This window comes from Diorhabda sublineata, chromosome 3 (assembly GCF_026230105.1).
Source record: "Diorhabda sublineata isolate icDioSubl1.1 chromosome 3, icDioSubl1.1, whole genome shotgun sequence".
Lineage (NCBI taxonomy): Eukaryota > Metazoa > Arthropoda > Insecta > Coleoptera > Chrysomelidae > Diorhabda > Diorhabda sublineata.
In genome coordinates this window covers 10,652,245-10,669,676 of record NC_079476.1, presented here as the reverse complement: position 1 = coordinate 10,669,676, position 17,432 = coordinate 10,652,245, and the positions used below count along the sequence as shown (strand labels likewise).

The 17,432-nt window shown below is 34.3% G+C and overlaps 1 protein-coding gene across 4 annotated transcripts in view; it reads right to left on the bottom strand.

The window, feature by feature from the left end:
• LOC130440961 (uncharacterized) overlaps positions 1-17,432 on the bottom strand; it is a 42,074-nt gene that overhangs the window by 17,014 nt on the left and 7,628 nt on the right. For 2 of the 4 annotated variants that reach the window (XM_056774376.1, XM_056774374.1), the window contains exon 5: positions 9,887-10,018. In XM_056774376.1, coding sequence (XP_056630354.1) covers positions 9,926-10,018 — 93 coding nt within the window. In that variant the 3' untranslated portion in view covers positions 9,887-9,925. Of the gene's footprint in view, positions 1-9,835; positions 10,019-13,182; positions 16,024-17,432 lie in introns of those variants that run through there. The other 2 variants (XM_056774375.1, XM_056774378.1) reach the window with 2 other exon arrangements.

Genomic DNA, 17,432 nt, shown 5'->3' with positions numbered 1-17,432 from the left:
CGTTTCAACGGCAGCGATATTTTTGACACTTCGACCCGTAGTCTCACTGGCACGGCAACATCACACAACGAATATGTAGGCTCAAACTTTTTCACTAAACTTGTTACTGTCTGTCTACTAGGTCGAGAATCACGACCGAAAATCGGAGTTAACGCTCTTAAAGTAGCAGCCACCGACTCCGAATTTATGTGGTAAATTTTTAAGATTTGCAGACGTTCTTCGTTCGTGTACTTCACCATGATGAAAAGGTTATGCCTAATGAATAAACTGAAAGTGACAGTTCGATGTTTACGCGAAAAATTACGTTGGCAAACTAAATTCAAAATTTTCAGGTCCCTATTGGAAAACCCTTTTTTATATATCAATCATATGAGAAAATGAGATTTTTTATAGTTCCAGTTATCAACTTTGTTACCGTGAAATATTTAGAAAATAAAAGTTTTAAAAGTTCACGATTTTTGACAGAAATTTATCTACAAGTTAGGTTTGACACTTTTCTCCAAATTATAATATAGTTTATTGATTAGATAGGGTCAAAATTACTTGAGGTTAGCTTTCAAACATTTAAGGTTCAATTTGATTTATAAAAATTTGCACGTTCAAATATGATTCTAGGATAGCACGGGTGATGGCTTCAATTATAATAAAACATTTCATACTCTAATAAATTTTATGGTTTGATAAATATTTTGGAAAAATGACTTTTTATTTTTTAAGATAATCTGCTTTTAGTCTGATACAATACACTGCAACTATTTTAACTCGTCTGAAAGTACGTTTTATGAAGATCTGAGGAGTAGCCGTCCGTGACTGCCTTGACCTCCTCATTCGAATCAAATTTATGCCCGGTAAGTAACTTTTCCAAAATTGGAAACAAAAAGGAGTCGAATGGGGACAACTCTGGAGTATACAGTGCGACCACGATTGAAAACCAGCAAAACTCGGTGGCTCGACATGATCACCAAGAGTCGAAGCGAGTAAATCGGTATTCTGCTTCACGTCGAAAGTCATAGAAAATCATCGCACGAAAATGTTCGCGATTTAAGATTTTTTGACAAGAAGAATGTTTGAAGTGTCTATAAACAACTCAAATCGTACTCGTATGACAAAACGATCTGAGTACGTCCAGAATTAAAAATTTCAAACCTTATGATGGCAATGTCAGATTTGACACATTCACATCAGTGTTGCCATATCTCAAAACTTAAGCAGCAACCCTCCTATTAGTGACTTTGATATCTACCAAAATGGAAGAGACAACTCCGCACGAAAAAGAAATCAGTCACGTAACAGAATAACCTATAATCTTTGAGACTTAAGAGTTAGATTTATTAACTGTTACGTTCGCGTCCAAGCTGATGTTCTCGTTGGCGTTACGTTTAAATTCGAAGAACGCGAGCGCGGGCGTTTGTGATAAATGACACTTCGAAATCTGCTTAATTTATGTTTAACGCAAACGAGGACATCATCGCTGGCGCGAGTGTAAAAGTTTATAAATTGTCCTTTAGAGTGAAATAGAATTCAACGGTTAAAATTATAATCATAATTATATTTTAAAACTAGAGTCTGGTATCAGACAACATAGAACATAAGGCCTTGCTTAAGTGCCATTTGAGCAAAAATTGAAAGAAAAATTTAGCAAAATTAATAAAAAGATATCAAGCTAGTGGTATTAACAAAGTGGTATTAACAACCCGACTTAACTGGAGGAAGGGATATAAAGCGAGGATCATTGGAAAGCAAATCTACGATCCTGTGAGTATGTTGGAGACTATTTTCATATATATTCCTGAAGACCGCTTGACATGAAGCAATTTAATGCAGATGAAATATTTCTTGTTACAAAGCAGGCCAGATGAAGTTCAGGTGATCGATTCATTCAAGATATTTTTACAATGTATCAATATAAGTTGGGAAGGAGGAGGAAAAGGAAAGACGGAAGTTCGAGGAGGAACAAAGGCAAAAAAAGAACAAAAAAGTTAACAGGAGCAAGGACCTGGTAACACAATCGACCATAATTGAAGAGGAAAGGGAAGAAGAGGAAGAAAAAACGGAGATGTCCACAACAGACAGCGAGGGAAATATCTTGAGGAAAAATATGTTCGAGGAGGTAAAGGGGAAAAGATCAGATAAAAAAAGGGTAAGGGAAGAAAGCAGGATAGAAGAAAGTGAAACAAAGAAAGAAAAAAAAGAGGAAGAAGAGAAGAAGGAAGAGGAAAAGGAAAAGAAGAGGGAGGGGGAGATATTGGAGGAGAAGTTGATAGAAAAATTAGTGGAAATAGAAAACACGACGGCGGAGGAAAATGTACTAAAAAAAATAAAAGAGCTTAAGGAAATTATAGAAGGTAAAACAAAATCAAAATGTAAAGAATGTCAGGAAGAGGAAGAAAAAGGAGGACAGAGAAATTAAAGGAAGCCCTAAACAACGCAGAGGGAAAATACGAGGAATGGGCCAGCCTGGTAGAAGAAGAATGGGAGGAGGAAGCCTACTCCAATACAACGTGGCATGCGAGCAGCGTAGAGGAGGCGTTGAGGCGGAGAGAAACATGTATTATTTTAGGTAAGTTAGAAAACAACGGAGTGACAGCAGACATTATAAGAAGGACGAAAGAGTCTGGACTGTCTGGGAAGATCCGGGTAAGGGGGAATGGGAAACGATAGAAAACAAAATTAAAACAAAAGAAAAGAAATAAAATGGTATAACCATATAGCCAAGGTGAGTGGCGAAGAAGAGGGGAGGGGGGAAACCTTCAGCATTTGTAAAGAAATATCGGATGATAGACAGTAGGGCTGAAAAGGAAATAACGATTGTGATAGGGGAGATAAACTAGAAATTAGAAAAATGATAGAATTCCTAAATAGGAAACCCGAAATCAAGTATAAAATAATATCTAGAGTAGTTGGTGATACAGTAAATAATGGGGGTACGAGGGGGAATCGCTATATATCAAAACCGGCTCCCTTAAATACGCAGAGGTCTTGAGGAACATGAAGTCCCATATAAAAGTGGACGAATTGGGCATCAATGTAGAGGCGGTGAGGAAAACCGGGAGGGGGACCTCCTGGTTAAACTTAAGGGACAGGGGGCAGCCGAAAGATGCTCTAACCGAAAAAATGGGCGATATGACGTTGACGGTAAAGAGGAGGGAGGCCGTCTTTACGGTTATGGAGGTAGACCCGTCAGTAAGCTCACAAGAGCTCAAGACGGCTATCTGCGAGTGGACTGGTCTCAAAGATGACGACATCAAGATTAGAAGTATGAGGGACAGCAGGGGGGTGGCCAAACAGCCACAGTCGCGGTGAGGGAAGAGAGAGCGGCTGTGGTAAGGGCCACAAATAAAGTAAGGGTACATTGGCAACTCTGTAATATAAAAGAAAGTTTTATCCCCCTGAGATGCTAAAGGTGCCTAGAATACGGGCATAGCACCTACTCCTGTAAGGGCAAGGAGTGGGAACTGTTTCAACTGCCTTAAGGGCACAGGGCCCAAGATTGTAAAAACGAGGCATACTGTCTCTCGTGTGAGGAGAAAGCACATCGGACTGACACAATGAGCTGTCCAAAATCTAGGGGAGCCGTGCTTGGAAAGAGTTAGGGTTAAAATAGGCAGGTTAGGTTAGGTTAGGTATACAGTCGTCATGTTAGGATAAAAAGCGATTAGAGAATTTCCTGGACAGCAAAACAGCTCTCTCCAAACAGCAATACGGCTTCCGCAGAGGTCGATCAGCAGTTGACGCCGCAAAGTGGGTACACGACGCGGCGAAAGCTTCCAAAAAAAGGTGGGTAGTCCTAGTAATGCTAGATATACATAATGCATTTAATTCGGCAAACTGGGGTCTGATAATATAGGAACTAAATAAAATAGAGACCCCAGTATATTTAATCAACATAGTGAAGGGCTACCTAACGAAAAGAAGAGTATGCGTATCGAGAAGGCAATACATACAGTTAACCGCAGGGGTACCCCAAGGGTCGGGGTTGGGACCGACCCTATGGAACATACTTTACGACGGGTTACTCAAAATAAAACTAGAAGGCGGCGCCAGATCGATCGCATACGCTGACGACCTGGCAATACTGGCGGAAAACGATATGAATTGGGGCATCGTTAACATAGTAAACAAAAACATGGAAGGAATAAAATGCTGGATTGAGCAGATGGACCTACGATTAGCAGTAGATAAGACGGAGATTGTTGTGTTAAGGGGACCTAGAGGGACCCGGGATCAAATACAATTTGATCTCGGAGGCCAAATCATTGCTCCTAAAAAAACAATTAAGTATCTGGGAGTGACATTTGACGATAGAATGACCTTCTCGAAGCACGTAGAAGCAGCGGTAATGAAAGCGGAGGAAAGGACTTCCGCCCTGCAGAAAATGCTACCAAATGTGGGTGGGCCTGGCAGCCAAAGGAGAAGGGTTACATTAGAGGCAATACACTCAATCCTCCTATATGGGGCTCCAGTATAGGCAGAAGTCATGAAGAAACACAAATACAAGCAATAATATATAAAGGCCCAAAGGAAACCGCTGCTTCGGATATGCAGCGCGTATAGAACTGTATCGGCTATCGCGCTGCAGGTGATAGCGGGTGCTATCCCTATTCACATATTAGTGGAGGAGAGGGTCAGGATATACGAAAGGGTCCAAACTGACAATGAAAATATAGAAAAAGTAAAGGAATTGGAAAGGGAAGTCAGTTTGGACAAATGGCAGCAATAATGGCAGGAGGAAGAGGTCAAAGCCGCGTGGACGAGGACTTTAATACCGAACGTCAAAAGCTGGTTCAAATGTGCACACCGCAGAACCAACTATTATTTTACACAATTTTTAACGGGGCATGGGTCGTTCAAAAAGTACACGTATGGAATAAAAAAACTAGAGACGACCTATGTTCCAGTTGTGAGTGCGGTGTGACGGAGGACCCGCGACATGTATTGGAGTGCCGAGTCCACAGAAATGTTCAAGAAAAAATAAAAAAAATCATAAACAAGGAGGAGGGAGGCGACTTTGACTGTACGACCGTTATGAAGGCTGCCATTGAGCAAAAAAAGTCTACAACCAGATAATTGAAATTGTGACGGGATTAATGAAGGCTAAAGAGAAAGAGGATAGAGAACGTGACGATTGAATTGTTGTTCTAATTTATTGTTTGTTCTAATTTATTCAAAATTTCAATTATTTATTATTTATATTATTAGTCTATTTTATTTTTACAACAATTTTAACATTTTATTTATACATCTAGTTTTAGAGAGTTTCATTTATACAGTTAGGTTAAGTTTTTGTAGTCTTATTTATTTAGTTATTTATTTTATTTAAATTTTATTTATACAACTAGTTGTAGGGAAATTTTATTTATACAGTCAGGTTAAGCTTTTATTATTTATTTAGACTTACTAGTTTTTATTTCTTATTTTTTACTATGCTTATTTGTTGTTTATTACGAAGTTTTATGGTTTATATACAACTTAGATTTAGGGTTTTTATTATCTATACTTATTATTTTATCTATAGAGGTTTTATATGTCCTTACTCGGCCTTACTGTTTTATCTCGCATTTTATATTTCTTATGGTATATTAATATAAATTTTATTTATACAATTTTAAAATGTTATTTATACAACTAGGTTTGGTTAAGTTTTATTTATTTTATTTATTCATCTATTTATTTTGTTTATTTGGGTTAATTTTTTATTTATTTTTTTTTGTTGTTTTTTTTTAGTTTATTCTTATTTCTATTATGTTTTTTTTTTCTTTTTTATAGGTAAAAAGGAGAAAATGGCAAAGCTGACGCGTGTGAAGCGATGCTCGCTGAGAGCGGTACCGCACGCGCCAGTGGAGAAGAGGGTGGGTTTTTAACTGGTAGGCGTCCGGCTAACGGGCGAATCCAGCACACCTAGGCATCTTCCCAGACGTCTTTCGAAGATTTTCCCACTCACAACAAAAAAAAAGTTGGGAAATATATTTGTACATACATTAGTTTCTGTTCGACAATATTATGAGTAAGTTATTGCGAAGATTTTTCTGAAAATAGGAAATATTGAGTATTAACCCTAGAATACTAAATCTTCGTCGGTTTGACGACTAGGATCAAACAATTCTTGGTAAAACCCTTTCAGGTAGGGGTAGGAGGTTCAACACTCAGTAGTGCTTTCCCCCACTCAGTAGTCCTTAAACCGAAATAGTGAAAGGATCACTGCTTGAGTTTGATGATAACCAGGTAAGTTTAAACAAAATTTACATCGTCAGTTTGACTAAGGTTTAGGATTAAAAATAGAAATTTGTTCGACGAGCTACTCGGACAAAGAGACAGGGCTCACTGCTGGAACTTCTTTAAAAGATTAAAAATTCTGACTCTTCCTTCCTTATTCATCTTTGAATCCGTTTGGGGTCAATATTTTACAATGCAAAAAATGTACAATCACTTGCCAACTGAAATCAAAACAATATCATCTTTTTCGCATACCGCAATAATTTGAGTATAGTATATTTACTGCCTTCTACTATGTAAACGATTTCTATTCTAATAATAATATTCAATTCCGGGCATGCTACATAGTGGTTTAATTTTGGCTATGGACTCGTGTATTAATTATTAACTATTACTATTACCTATATTTTTGTTACCCATTGTGGTTTTCTTCTGTACATTAAAATTTTATTTTATTTGTATATTTATTTGTTAAGTTTTTACAAGCTTCAGTCTACAAATTGTAACAATTTTGTGACAAGAAAGTATTTCTATCTCTATTTGTTATTATTGTTAATTCCAACTACTTTTTTGGTCTATTTTCCTTTAACAAAAAATGTTTCTTTCTCTGGTGTTCTAAGCAGATTATATTTTTTAGACACCACTTAAAACATACTAGGAATTACAAAGGGTCGGTCGGTTTTTGTTTTTGTATCATTTAAGGTAACTTGAACTTAATTTTTTAAATAAACTACCTAAAATTTTATTAAAACCATATTTCCCTCCGTATACACGTACGTTAACAAATTATTCTACCACAAATCTATGATTGAAACGTTTATAATTTACAGCATTATGTAGACACCTACTACTTTGAAATGCTAAATGGTGTTTTTTTTTTAATTTTTATGAGATGTTTTATTTAACCCTTTGCACTATGTTGTCGCTGCATTTGCATGCAGCTGTATTTCGTGTGTTAGGAATATATCCGTTATTGCTGTATTTGTGACACGTTTGTTTATCTCACTCAGTGCTCCTAAATTCTTAGATAATCAAAAATGTTCCAATGTGTATGATCTGCATATTATGTTCATACAATGGTAATTGTTTTATTTTGTTTCGTTTCCTTATAATTATTACGTTATAACCCCTCGTGTAGTGAAGATGGAAGGCGAAAATTTTGACGATAGTGAAATAAATGATGTGGAAAACGAACTAGATTTTATATTGCATGGATGATTTTAGTGAAATATTACTAGGCGATGCCTTTGGGACAGATAGTGACGTTATAATAATGAGAAAAAAAAAAGAATATAAATTATTAAATCGGATTCAGAGGAAGAAGATGCACCACAGGCAGACACCTATACGTGGAGTGATATTCCCTTGTCAAGAATAAACTTTCCAATAGGAAATAAAGTTCTAGGATCACAATTATTCAATATTGATGAGCCTGTAGAAATTTTCAAGCTGTATTTTACAGATGAGTTGTATCAGAGAGGAATATTACCCCACTAACAATTTAGGAACGAAAACTCTGAGTCAAATTAAATAATATTTTGGATCTTTATAGGAGTAATCTTGAATATGGGTACCATCACTTTGCCAAATTTGTTAGATTACTGGTTAACAAATGACAATACCAAAATACCTTTCTTTTCATGTGTTAACTAGAAAAAAATTCCGTCAATTTTTCTGGATACTGCATTTGAAAACAGTAGATCAGTAAATGAGAGATAAAAATACCATACTTTGAGAAATTTTAAGTCTTAAGATTGTTCTTGTTCTTTTAGCCCTAAATATAAGCCACAGGCATTTATTACAATATATGTAATTCATTTTTCTGAAAAATTAAAGCATGTACTTTTTACTAAGACTTTTGCCAATAATATTCTCGATCCGTTGCTTTTTATAGAATTTATTTTATTTGTTCCGGCGTTAAAATTTTAAATATTTTAGTCTTATATCTGGTAGATTGTAATTTAAGAAAGCATTGCAATTTAGGGTAACTTGAAATGTCAATGTTACTTTTAATATTTATCACTGTTCTTAACAAATAGTGAAGGGTTTGTTTTTACTCGACGTTTCTTTCTTATAAACAGTGATGACATTTTATGTTTTTAACTACGTTTACCAGAGTCCAATCCTCGAACTTTTTATAACAAAATTCTTATTTACTTTTTAATTTTTGAGGTAATAATGTGTTATACGACTCCTTTGCGGCTAAGCGAATATATGGTGGAGTATTATTTATAGATTCGTCACTGCAATCACTCATTTTTACTAATATTTTTCTAAATATTTATTTTCTAAATATATTTCTAAAAACTATTATATATTTCGACGTTGCTTTGAAATTGAAAAAAGAAGAGTTGACTGGTACTAAACGCAAATGCTGATTGATGGATTTCTTATATATTCTAGGATGGACATCAAATCATATCCGTTCAGTTAACCAAAATGGCCTACATTGCCATTCGATAAATTTTAAAAAAATGGATGATATACATGTGGTTGTGGAAAAAAATTACCATATGGTTTTCACAAATATAAAAATGGAATTTTATTTCTTAAATTAGTAAACGAATTGATTCTTCCAAAATGGCGCAATACAGAAATATATAAATATGTTGTTTTTAATTTGATCCTATTTTAACAACTTTCAGCACTTTTTTGCAACCTATATTCATTTATAGCAAATGATTGATTATTATTAATTATTTTACTAATTTCAAAAATGTTGTTACAAAGCTATAGTCCAAATTAATGCCAATAAAATTTACCAAACTTCTTCAAATTAAATTTTTAAAAAATATGTTTAAAACTGTATTTAAATTTTTTCAGCAAGAAAGCAACATAATCAATGAAGTTTAAGCACACATTTTAAATACTTATGATATCTACATTAATTTGTTTGTAGCAAAAGGTACATTATTTTTTAAAATGTTCCCGCCTTTTATGACATGGTGTTAAATTTTGTGCCACTTTTTAATTAGGTTGAGTATAATTTTCCTCCTGTATAACGGCGTTCGAGTGTTTTTTTTTGACAATTACAGGTATCTGAAATAGTTATTAATCGGGTCAATAATATAAAATAATATAAACTAATATTTTATTTAAAATGTGATCAGATATGGATACCAAAATCTTTTTAACATGAAGAATTCTACCTTTTCTTGTTATACCATTTCGAAAGCATTTCAGCAAATTTTTAGAATGAGATAAAGATCATAACTTTTGATTACTGTTGCAAATATGCTCACAATTTAGATTATTTCGATCAATGTCTACAATTTTTCAAACTCCTCAGTTTCAGCTTTCTCAGTCACTCCCCACAATGTATACATGGAACCCTCTATTTTAAATACTTTCAATCATTAATTTGTGAATTGGTGCCGAAATGAAATTTGAAAACCAACGCACGATTCGCTAGCTTAATTTATAAATTTTCAGGGATATCTTTCCCACAAAGCTCTGTTTCAAAAAAGCAACATTTTATTAAATAATATAATGCCGCCAAGCCCAAATGAGTCATGGAGACTTACTTACTATTCTTCCAAACTATCAAAAATTACTGATTTAACAATGTATTTGTTAAATGTATCTAACGATGGAAGGGGTAATATTTTAAAAACACATAATCTTTCATAGGCTATCGTACTTTTTATTCTTATAATAATGCATTCATACATACAAGTGTAGAGTCGTCCTTTTGCACTTTTTTTGTGTTGCTTCACAACAATGGCTCGAACTTCTTCTGGTAATTCTTGGACATCCGTGCACACTGCACTTTCAATTCAAAAATTTCTTCTTTTAATTTTAGATTCTGAAAATAAATATTATTGGATCAAAATAAATCGTTCTTTTTTTCAGGATACTAGACTGTAGTAGATCAATGTTACAACTATATAGAAATATAGTATATTATATAATTATAAAAACATAAAAGACCTCGCTCAATCCCTATGAAAATTGGGTTTCGACCAATTATTCTGAAACTTCACACAATGATAATTGGAAGCCAGTTGATTAAAAGTCTCAATGGGGAATAAACCCGAAAACCCTCATCCTTATCAAAAATACCCCTAAAGTGTCAGAAGGTACCCTAAGAAGATGGGAATTGGTTTTGGCAAATTGTTCTCAAACTTGGCATGATGATAGTTCAAAGCATGTTAATGGACCCTCTGAAAAGTCCAAGGGTACCGTAAGAGGACTTCGGCTAGTTTTTGAAGCAAGCTAATTAAAAGTCTCGATTGGCACTAAACCCCTCAACCTTATCAAAACTACCCCTAAATTGTCAAAAGGTACCCTAGGAGAAAGTGAATTGTTTTTGGTCAATTGTTCTCAAACTTGGCACAATGATAGTTCAAAGCAAGCTAATGAAAAGTCTCAATGGCCAAAGTCCCCAAAATTACCCTTAAATAGTTTAATGGGCTACAGCCTGTTAAACAGTTACTGCATTATTGACAATATCTTTTCTGTGGTCTTCTTCAGGATAGTAGAAGAGTTACCTCACCGGTGACAAAACAATCCTCGGGAGAAGTGGAAAGCGAACAAATTAATTTGCTAAGACTCATGACATTTTCGACACATCATTTGAATAATAAAAATGGCGAATCGCTTAGCATGTATTACTTGTGGTAGACAAATGCAGCGACAACAAATCGATGTTGACGAAAATATGAATTAACGAGAAATTGTTCTATTTAGAATAAATACTGATAATAGAGATCCTGTTGTTGTGAATGCTGATACTAGATTATGTAACAACTGTAACATCTTCATAGTGAATGGGCTATGATAGAGAATGATATCGCTCCAAGCGAGGACCTGAGAATACTGGCCCTGTAATGATAGTTATGAAATTTTATACGAATATATTTTATAGGCTGATTTACTAGAATGTATTGATATCTAATTAGCCTAGAGCAGTTCCATGCATAAACAAAATATTGCGTTACCATAGCAACGAACAATAACTTATTAGCAGTGTCGGTGTAAAGTTTGACGTCAAAAAAGTAAACCAGAGTTACGCAATAAATTAAAAGAAAAAAGATGTCCACCGAAATTGTGAAAATCGAAAAATTGGAGTATCGAGCCATCATTAAGTGCCTGTATATAAAAGGGTTAAGAGGTAAGCAGATTTACGAAGATATGCTTAATACCCTTGGTGATCAATGTCCGTAGGCAACCGTGAAAAATTGAACTGCAAGCTTCAAAAGAGGTAAATTGAATGTTTACCAAAAGCGTGCAAGGGTAGAAGCATCGCGTTCGATCTGTGCTCGATTTGAAAACGATGTAGATTGTTAAACCGAATTGTTACTATGGATGAGACTCAAGTACATTTCTACGATACAGAAACAAAGCAACAATCGATGGAATGGCGACACTCTGGCTCTCTAAGACCTAAGTCTGTTGTGTCCAAAAATCTTGCTTCAGTTTTTTGGGATTGCCATGAAATAATCATGAATGATTTTTTGTATAAGGGTAGAACAATACTTTTCGACATTGCTGATCACTCTACGGGAAAAAATCAAAGAGAAAATGCGCGAAAAGCTATCCAAAGGTGTTTTGTTTTAGCGGGACAACGCCCCTGCAGACAAATCTTATGTTGCCATGCAAAAATTTCGTGATTTAGGGTTTGAATTACTAGAACACCCCCATTATTAACCAGATTTGGCTCCGTCCGACTATCATATCTTTCCTCAACTGAAAAAAAAGTTTAAAAGGTGGTAAATTTTCTTCCATCGAGAAGGTAATAAAAGCTGTGGAGATATGATTTGCAGAGCAAAAAGAAACATTTTTTTTAAATGTCTAGAGACGTTGCAGGTTCGCTGTAATAAATGTATCCAATTAAGAAGAGAGTATGTTAAGTTATAAAATATTTTGACATTGAAATTTTGTTTGATTCTATAATAGGCTCAGAATTTTTCAATATATCCTTGTAAATGCCGTGTCAATATTTGTTTAAAGAAAAATATCTATGCTTCTGAAACAATATACAAGATTATGTAGAAAAACTCAAGGGTAGTTATGTATATTGGCGCTTCGTGTACATTGAGATTTTCAATCAGCTTGCTACTACTACAACTATCATTGTACAAAGTTTCAGAAAAACTGGCCATAACCCCCCTCTTACTCTTGGACTTTTCAAGGGGTTCGGAGAGATTTTTGGGTTATCTTGTCCACTAATACTTTGAATTAGCTTGCTTTGAACTATCACCGAGCCAAATTTCGGAAAAATTGGCCATAACTTAACCCTTTGGCCTACACGAAGTCTGTCAATTGCGCGAGCTATAGTAAACGAGAAAATCGATCACACGCCGTGCCCTTTAACTATTCAGCCATTATCAGAACTGACGGAAAATGTATTTTTTTCATGACAAATATATTCCAGTGCAACGAAAGGAATTCAAAGAAAAAAGGGAAATAATAAACAATCTGTAAATTAATTCTCGATATAATGAAAATTAGTAGTCCTCAACTGTATGGTATCTTTTAAAACAATGAGGTACAAACATAAGTTGACCCAAGTAGAGGATGGGTCACTTTTGGCACCCCCCCCCCCCCACTCCAACGCTCTAGCACGCTGACGTCAGCGATGATAACCAAATATGAAGTGTTTTATCGCAAAACCGCAACAATATTTAGTTATTATCAGGAATCTGGGCTGACGTAATCACTCAATTATTTCCTATTAATTTGTTTGACAACAAACTTTGACTCTACCGCAAAAAGCGATAATCAGAGCTGCTTACGTTATTCAATATTAATTGCGATAAATTCGCCAAAATCATAGCCATCATATACCAAGCGTTCCAAAAATCATTTACTCGTATATATTAATAAGTGCTACGATTGGTCCAAGCTAACTGATATTGCGATCAAAACACACAATACTTCTCTAGCGTTATTCTGTATTAAGAGAATCACAAAGGGTTGACATTCTGTCCGCCTTTTATACATTCCTGACGAAAGAAAACAATAAAATATTGAAAACATTTTTTATTTCATTATAAAAGCATCATATATAAAAATAATACTTTTAATGGTGTTTATTATAAATATATTTTGGTTTGGAGTGTCTTAAGGGTGGGTCCAATTCACAAATAGGTGTTTTCCCGTCCTTTAACCATATCCGCATTATTATATTTTTTCTTCGATCGATGATTTAGCCTCATTTATACATTTTTTTGTATCTGAAATTCCAGCAGTATTTCAATGTAACTAAACGTGGAAGACCCTAATAATTTAAACTTGATAACATCCCCTTCTATTATGGATATACCAGCAAGTGCATGAAGTTTGAAAATGTCATTGTTTATTTTCTCTTTGGGCAAATTTACCACAAAAGCTGTTTAACATCAATTTAGCTAAAGATCGAAGCCCTGGGTTCTCTGTAATCTCACCAAATTCCAAAAGAACTTCTCTTTGAAGAAACTCGTCGATATATTGGATTTTCTTCTCATGTGTCACACATCCTTTAGGCCGCCCGGATGCTTGCTGTTTGATTTTTATAAACTTGTTCATCATACCAGAAAATAAACCCTCCCGGTCTTTATTTGATTTATTTGATGTACCTAACATTAATTTTCTGAATTTAAGCCTTTGTTAAAATATCAACGTCTGAAATGCAGTATTCAATAATTTCTTTGTGAAAATAAAAAATGTAGTTTTCAGTTGTTTTTTTCTCATGCCAACTTATTAATTCAGTTCTTTCTTCTTCTTTTAAATTATCAGGATCATAAAATGCCAAGGGAGGAATTGGTCCAATGTAGTTCTGATTCTCGGACCGATTGAAAAGATGGGGAAAATATCCCTTCTTCAGCTCCTTAAGTCCAAAAGACTTCGGTAAAGTGTAAAGTGGCATTGGAAAGTAGTTGAGGGAATCCAGAAATTTCATGTTTCCCACCTGCATAAACACTAGTTTTGTACCCCTCATAACAAGATCAGGTTTAAGATCTGTCTTAGTCAAAATATAATTCAGAATAAACTGATGATCAAACCCTCCACTATGTGTGCAATAATGACTACCTTTTTAAATTTCTTTCTAATTGTAAGAAGGTGGTGTAAGAAAGATGAAATTGAATCGTTGCATTTAACAATTTGCAATCTAACACCACATATTGAACAAATTTCACTGATGGTTTCAATGCATTCATCACAACATTGACGAAACACACATAAATTTGGTTCTTGTTGAAGGGATCCGTCGGTTTGTATCTTTTCCTGTGTCGTCTCCAAATCGAAAAAAAAAATAGAAAATCTTTAGTGTGGGGAGTTGAGGTATCACATTCCATATAGCAAAAATGATCTTCTGATTGTTTTGATTTACAAATTTTGCAGTAAATCTCACCACAAACATATTTCTCGGTATAAATTTTATAACAATTCTCACACCTTCTAATCTTACTACAAAGTGAATCTAAATGAGTTTGAAAACATTTCTCTCCAAAAAAATCTCTTCCGCACTCAAAACAATGCTGTTTTACTACATCTTTTGCGCAGGGTGGTGATTTTCTGCACGCAAAACATGTTCCTTTACAACGATGTTCACCTTTGTTATTGTAAGGTATGTGACATAATTCACAAAAATACCCGCAGCAGAATACCGCAGTCAAAGAAGTAATGACATAGTAATGCCCCTCATGGTAAAGTAAATTCAACGAAGAACCATCATCGGCACCTTTAAAAATTACGTCACGTCCTTTGGAACCATATTGATAAACCACAATTTTGTAGTTTTTTAGGTGTTGTTGAAATTGTTAAAGTTCTGGTATTCCGGCTCCTTCTTCTGGAATAGTTACGGTAACGGCTTTTATTAATTCTTGAGCTCTCTTGGTTTGTAATTAACCCACATCTTTTCGAACTTTTACAAAATCGGGGTCTTTGTTCGCATAGGCTTTGGCGACCACAAGAGCACGAGCTAAACACAAGTTGTCTTTATTTTTTATTACAAGAATTCCACGCCTTTTCGCACACTCTTCGTCAAAAATGTTGTAGTTACAAACTCTCCCCTTTCCTTGTGGCGTCCTAACCGACGTAACCCCCAAACAAAATGTTTCAGTATTGAGGCCTGTGGAATTTGATTGGTATATAGAAGAAATTTTTTCCCAAATATCATCCACGGTCACTTCTGAAGCTGGTTTAAAGGCTATCCAGCCTTCGCCTCTCGCGAAATCTTTAGAACAGAAACTAAACCCTACCTGGTCTTTGTGTTTAACATTCTATGTTCCTCTTAAAATAATATCTCAGACGGCTGATTTCACCCAACCAACAGGTTCAGCATTTGTAGGTACAGGTTTTATCTTAAATTCTAAACTTCTTATTATATATCCACATTTAGCAAATAAATTTTCGGAGTTGGTGTTGCTACAGAACGTTGTAATCTGGTTACCTTGCTTCATAGTATGTTTGATGATTTTTACGGCATAACCTATTCTTCTATACTCCTCCATTGTATATATAAAATTTAACACTTTTGGATTATCCTTTTTCTTTTTTTTACCGAAATTATGTTTATTGAAAACATATAAATAAGTTATATAAAACTTAATGTATTTATTTTACTTCTTTTGATAATTATAGGGCATAAGTGACTTTCGTCCTGTGCAATCATTTCTACACTTTCGTGCTTTGCCAGAATATGGACTCCACTTCCAATGCTAATATACCATTACAACTTCTTATCGCAGTTTCCCTTTTTAAATTTTGCTTCAACAAAATCTCCCGTCATATTTTGTCTATTGCAACATACTGTCTCAAGAACATTTGTTCCATTTCTAACCAAAGTTAAAAACAATTTCGGCGAAGAATACCACTTACAGAGATCTGCAACAAAAATGCTGTCTAGATGTTTGTAACTGATTCTATGTATTTAGGTGTTCTGAAAACTAGAAAATTACTAAAAAAATTCCAAAAGGTCAGGTTATTTTGCATATCGCAAAATTTTATTAAAAAAAGGAATTTTCAAACTAACTTAAAGTCATAAATAAAAAGTACAATAAAGATAAAGGGCGTTGAAGAGGAAGAAATACACATTTTTTTTACGATTTTGCTGCAGCTACTGGGAATATTGTATTGAAATTTTACACGAATATATTTTGTAAACTGATACATCCAATAAATGAGCCTTTTTCCTGAGAATAGTGCAGCGAACGTGTCACCAGAGGCAGCACTAGTAGTAGGGACAAACATAAAATATTTACATGCAAAGCAATTGTATTTACGTGATATTATTTTATTATTTAAAAATATAAATCTGATATAAAAAATTTTTTTTGAACTTGTATAATGCCAACAAAGCATTGCAGTTTTGCGAATTGTACGTCGAATAATCGATATCCAGAAGAGAATGTGTTTTTTATACCATTTATAAAGCCTCATGTTGATGAGGTTAGATGTAATAAATGGATACATGCTTCGAGGAGGGTGGATTTAACAGTACAAAAAATTAATAAATATTCATATGTGTGCTCTAAACATTTTATTGGGGGGAAAGGTCCTACTGAAGAAAATCCAGATCCTGTTTTTGCAACAATTAGTAAAGTAAGTAATAATAATTTTTTTTTAAGTAATGTCTGTGATTGGAGTAAAATAAAAATTTGGTTTGGTATCAGTATTGGCTATATTTCGAAAATAACAACTACATGGATACAACTAATGTATTGTTAATTTAAACAACTAAATCATTTTCCATCAGCTAAAGATATCAGTAAGAACTTACCTCAAGCCTTCAAGAAATTTAAAAATATACGAGTAATTATTGATTGTTTTGAATGGAACATGGAGAGGCCTAAAAATTTTAGTCAACAAGGAAATATGTATTCAAGTTACAAATCTAATAACACAGTAAAGTTTTTGGTTGGAATCATACCTACTGGAGGGTGTTGCTTTCTTTCAGACGGTTTTGAAGGGCGCATAACTGATAGAAGTATAACTGAAAATAGTGGATTTTTTTAATATCTCGAAAAAGGTGACTTAATATTAGCAAATCGTGGTTGTAACATAGAAGATTTATGTAATAAATATAAATGCACTGTATTAATGCCACCGTTTTTAAAATCGAGAAAAAAGTTTACAAAAAATGAAGTTAAGAGGGCAAGAGAGATTGCTTCGGCTCGAATACACGTGGAACGATTTATTGGGCGAATGAAACAGTTTAGAATAATGCAAAGAATTATACCTAAAACTTTATTGCCTATTGTATCACAAATTGTTTTTGTAATTGCAATGTTAGT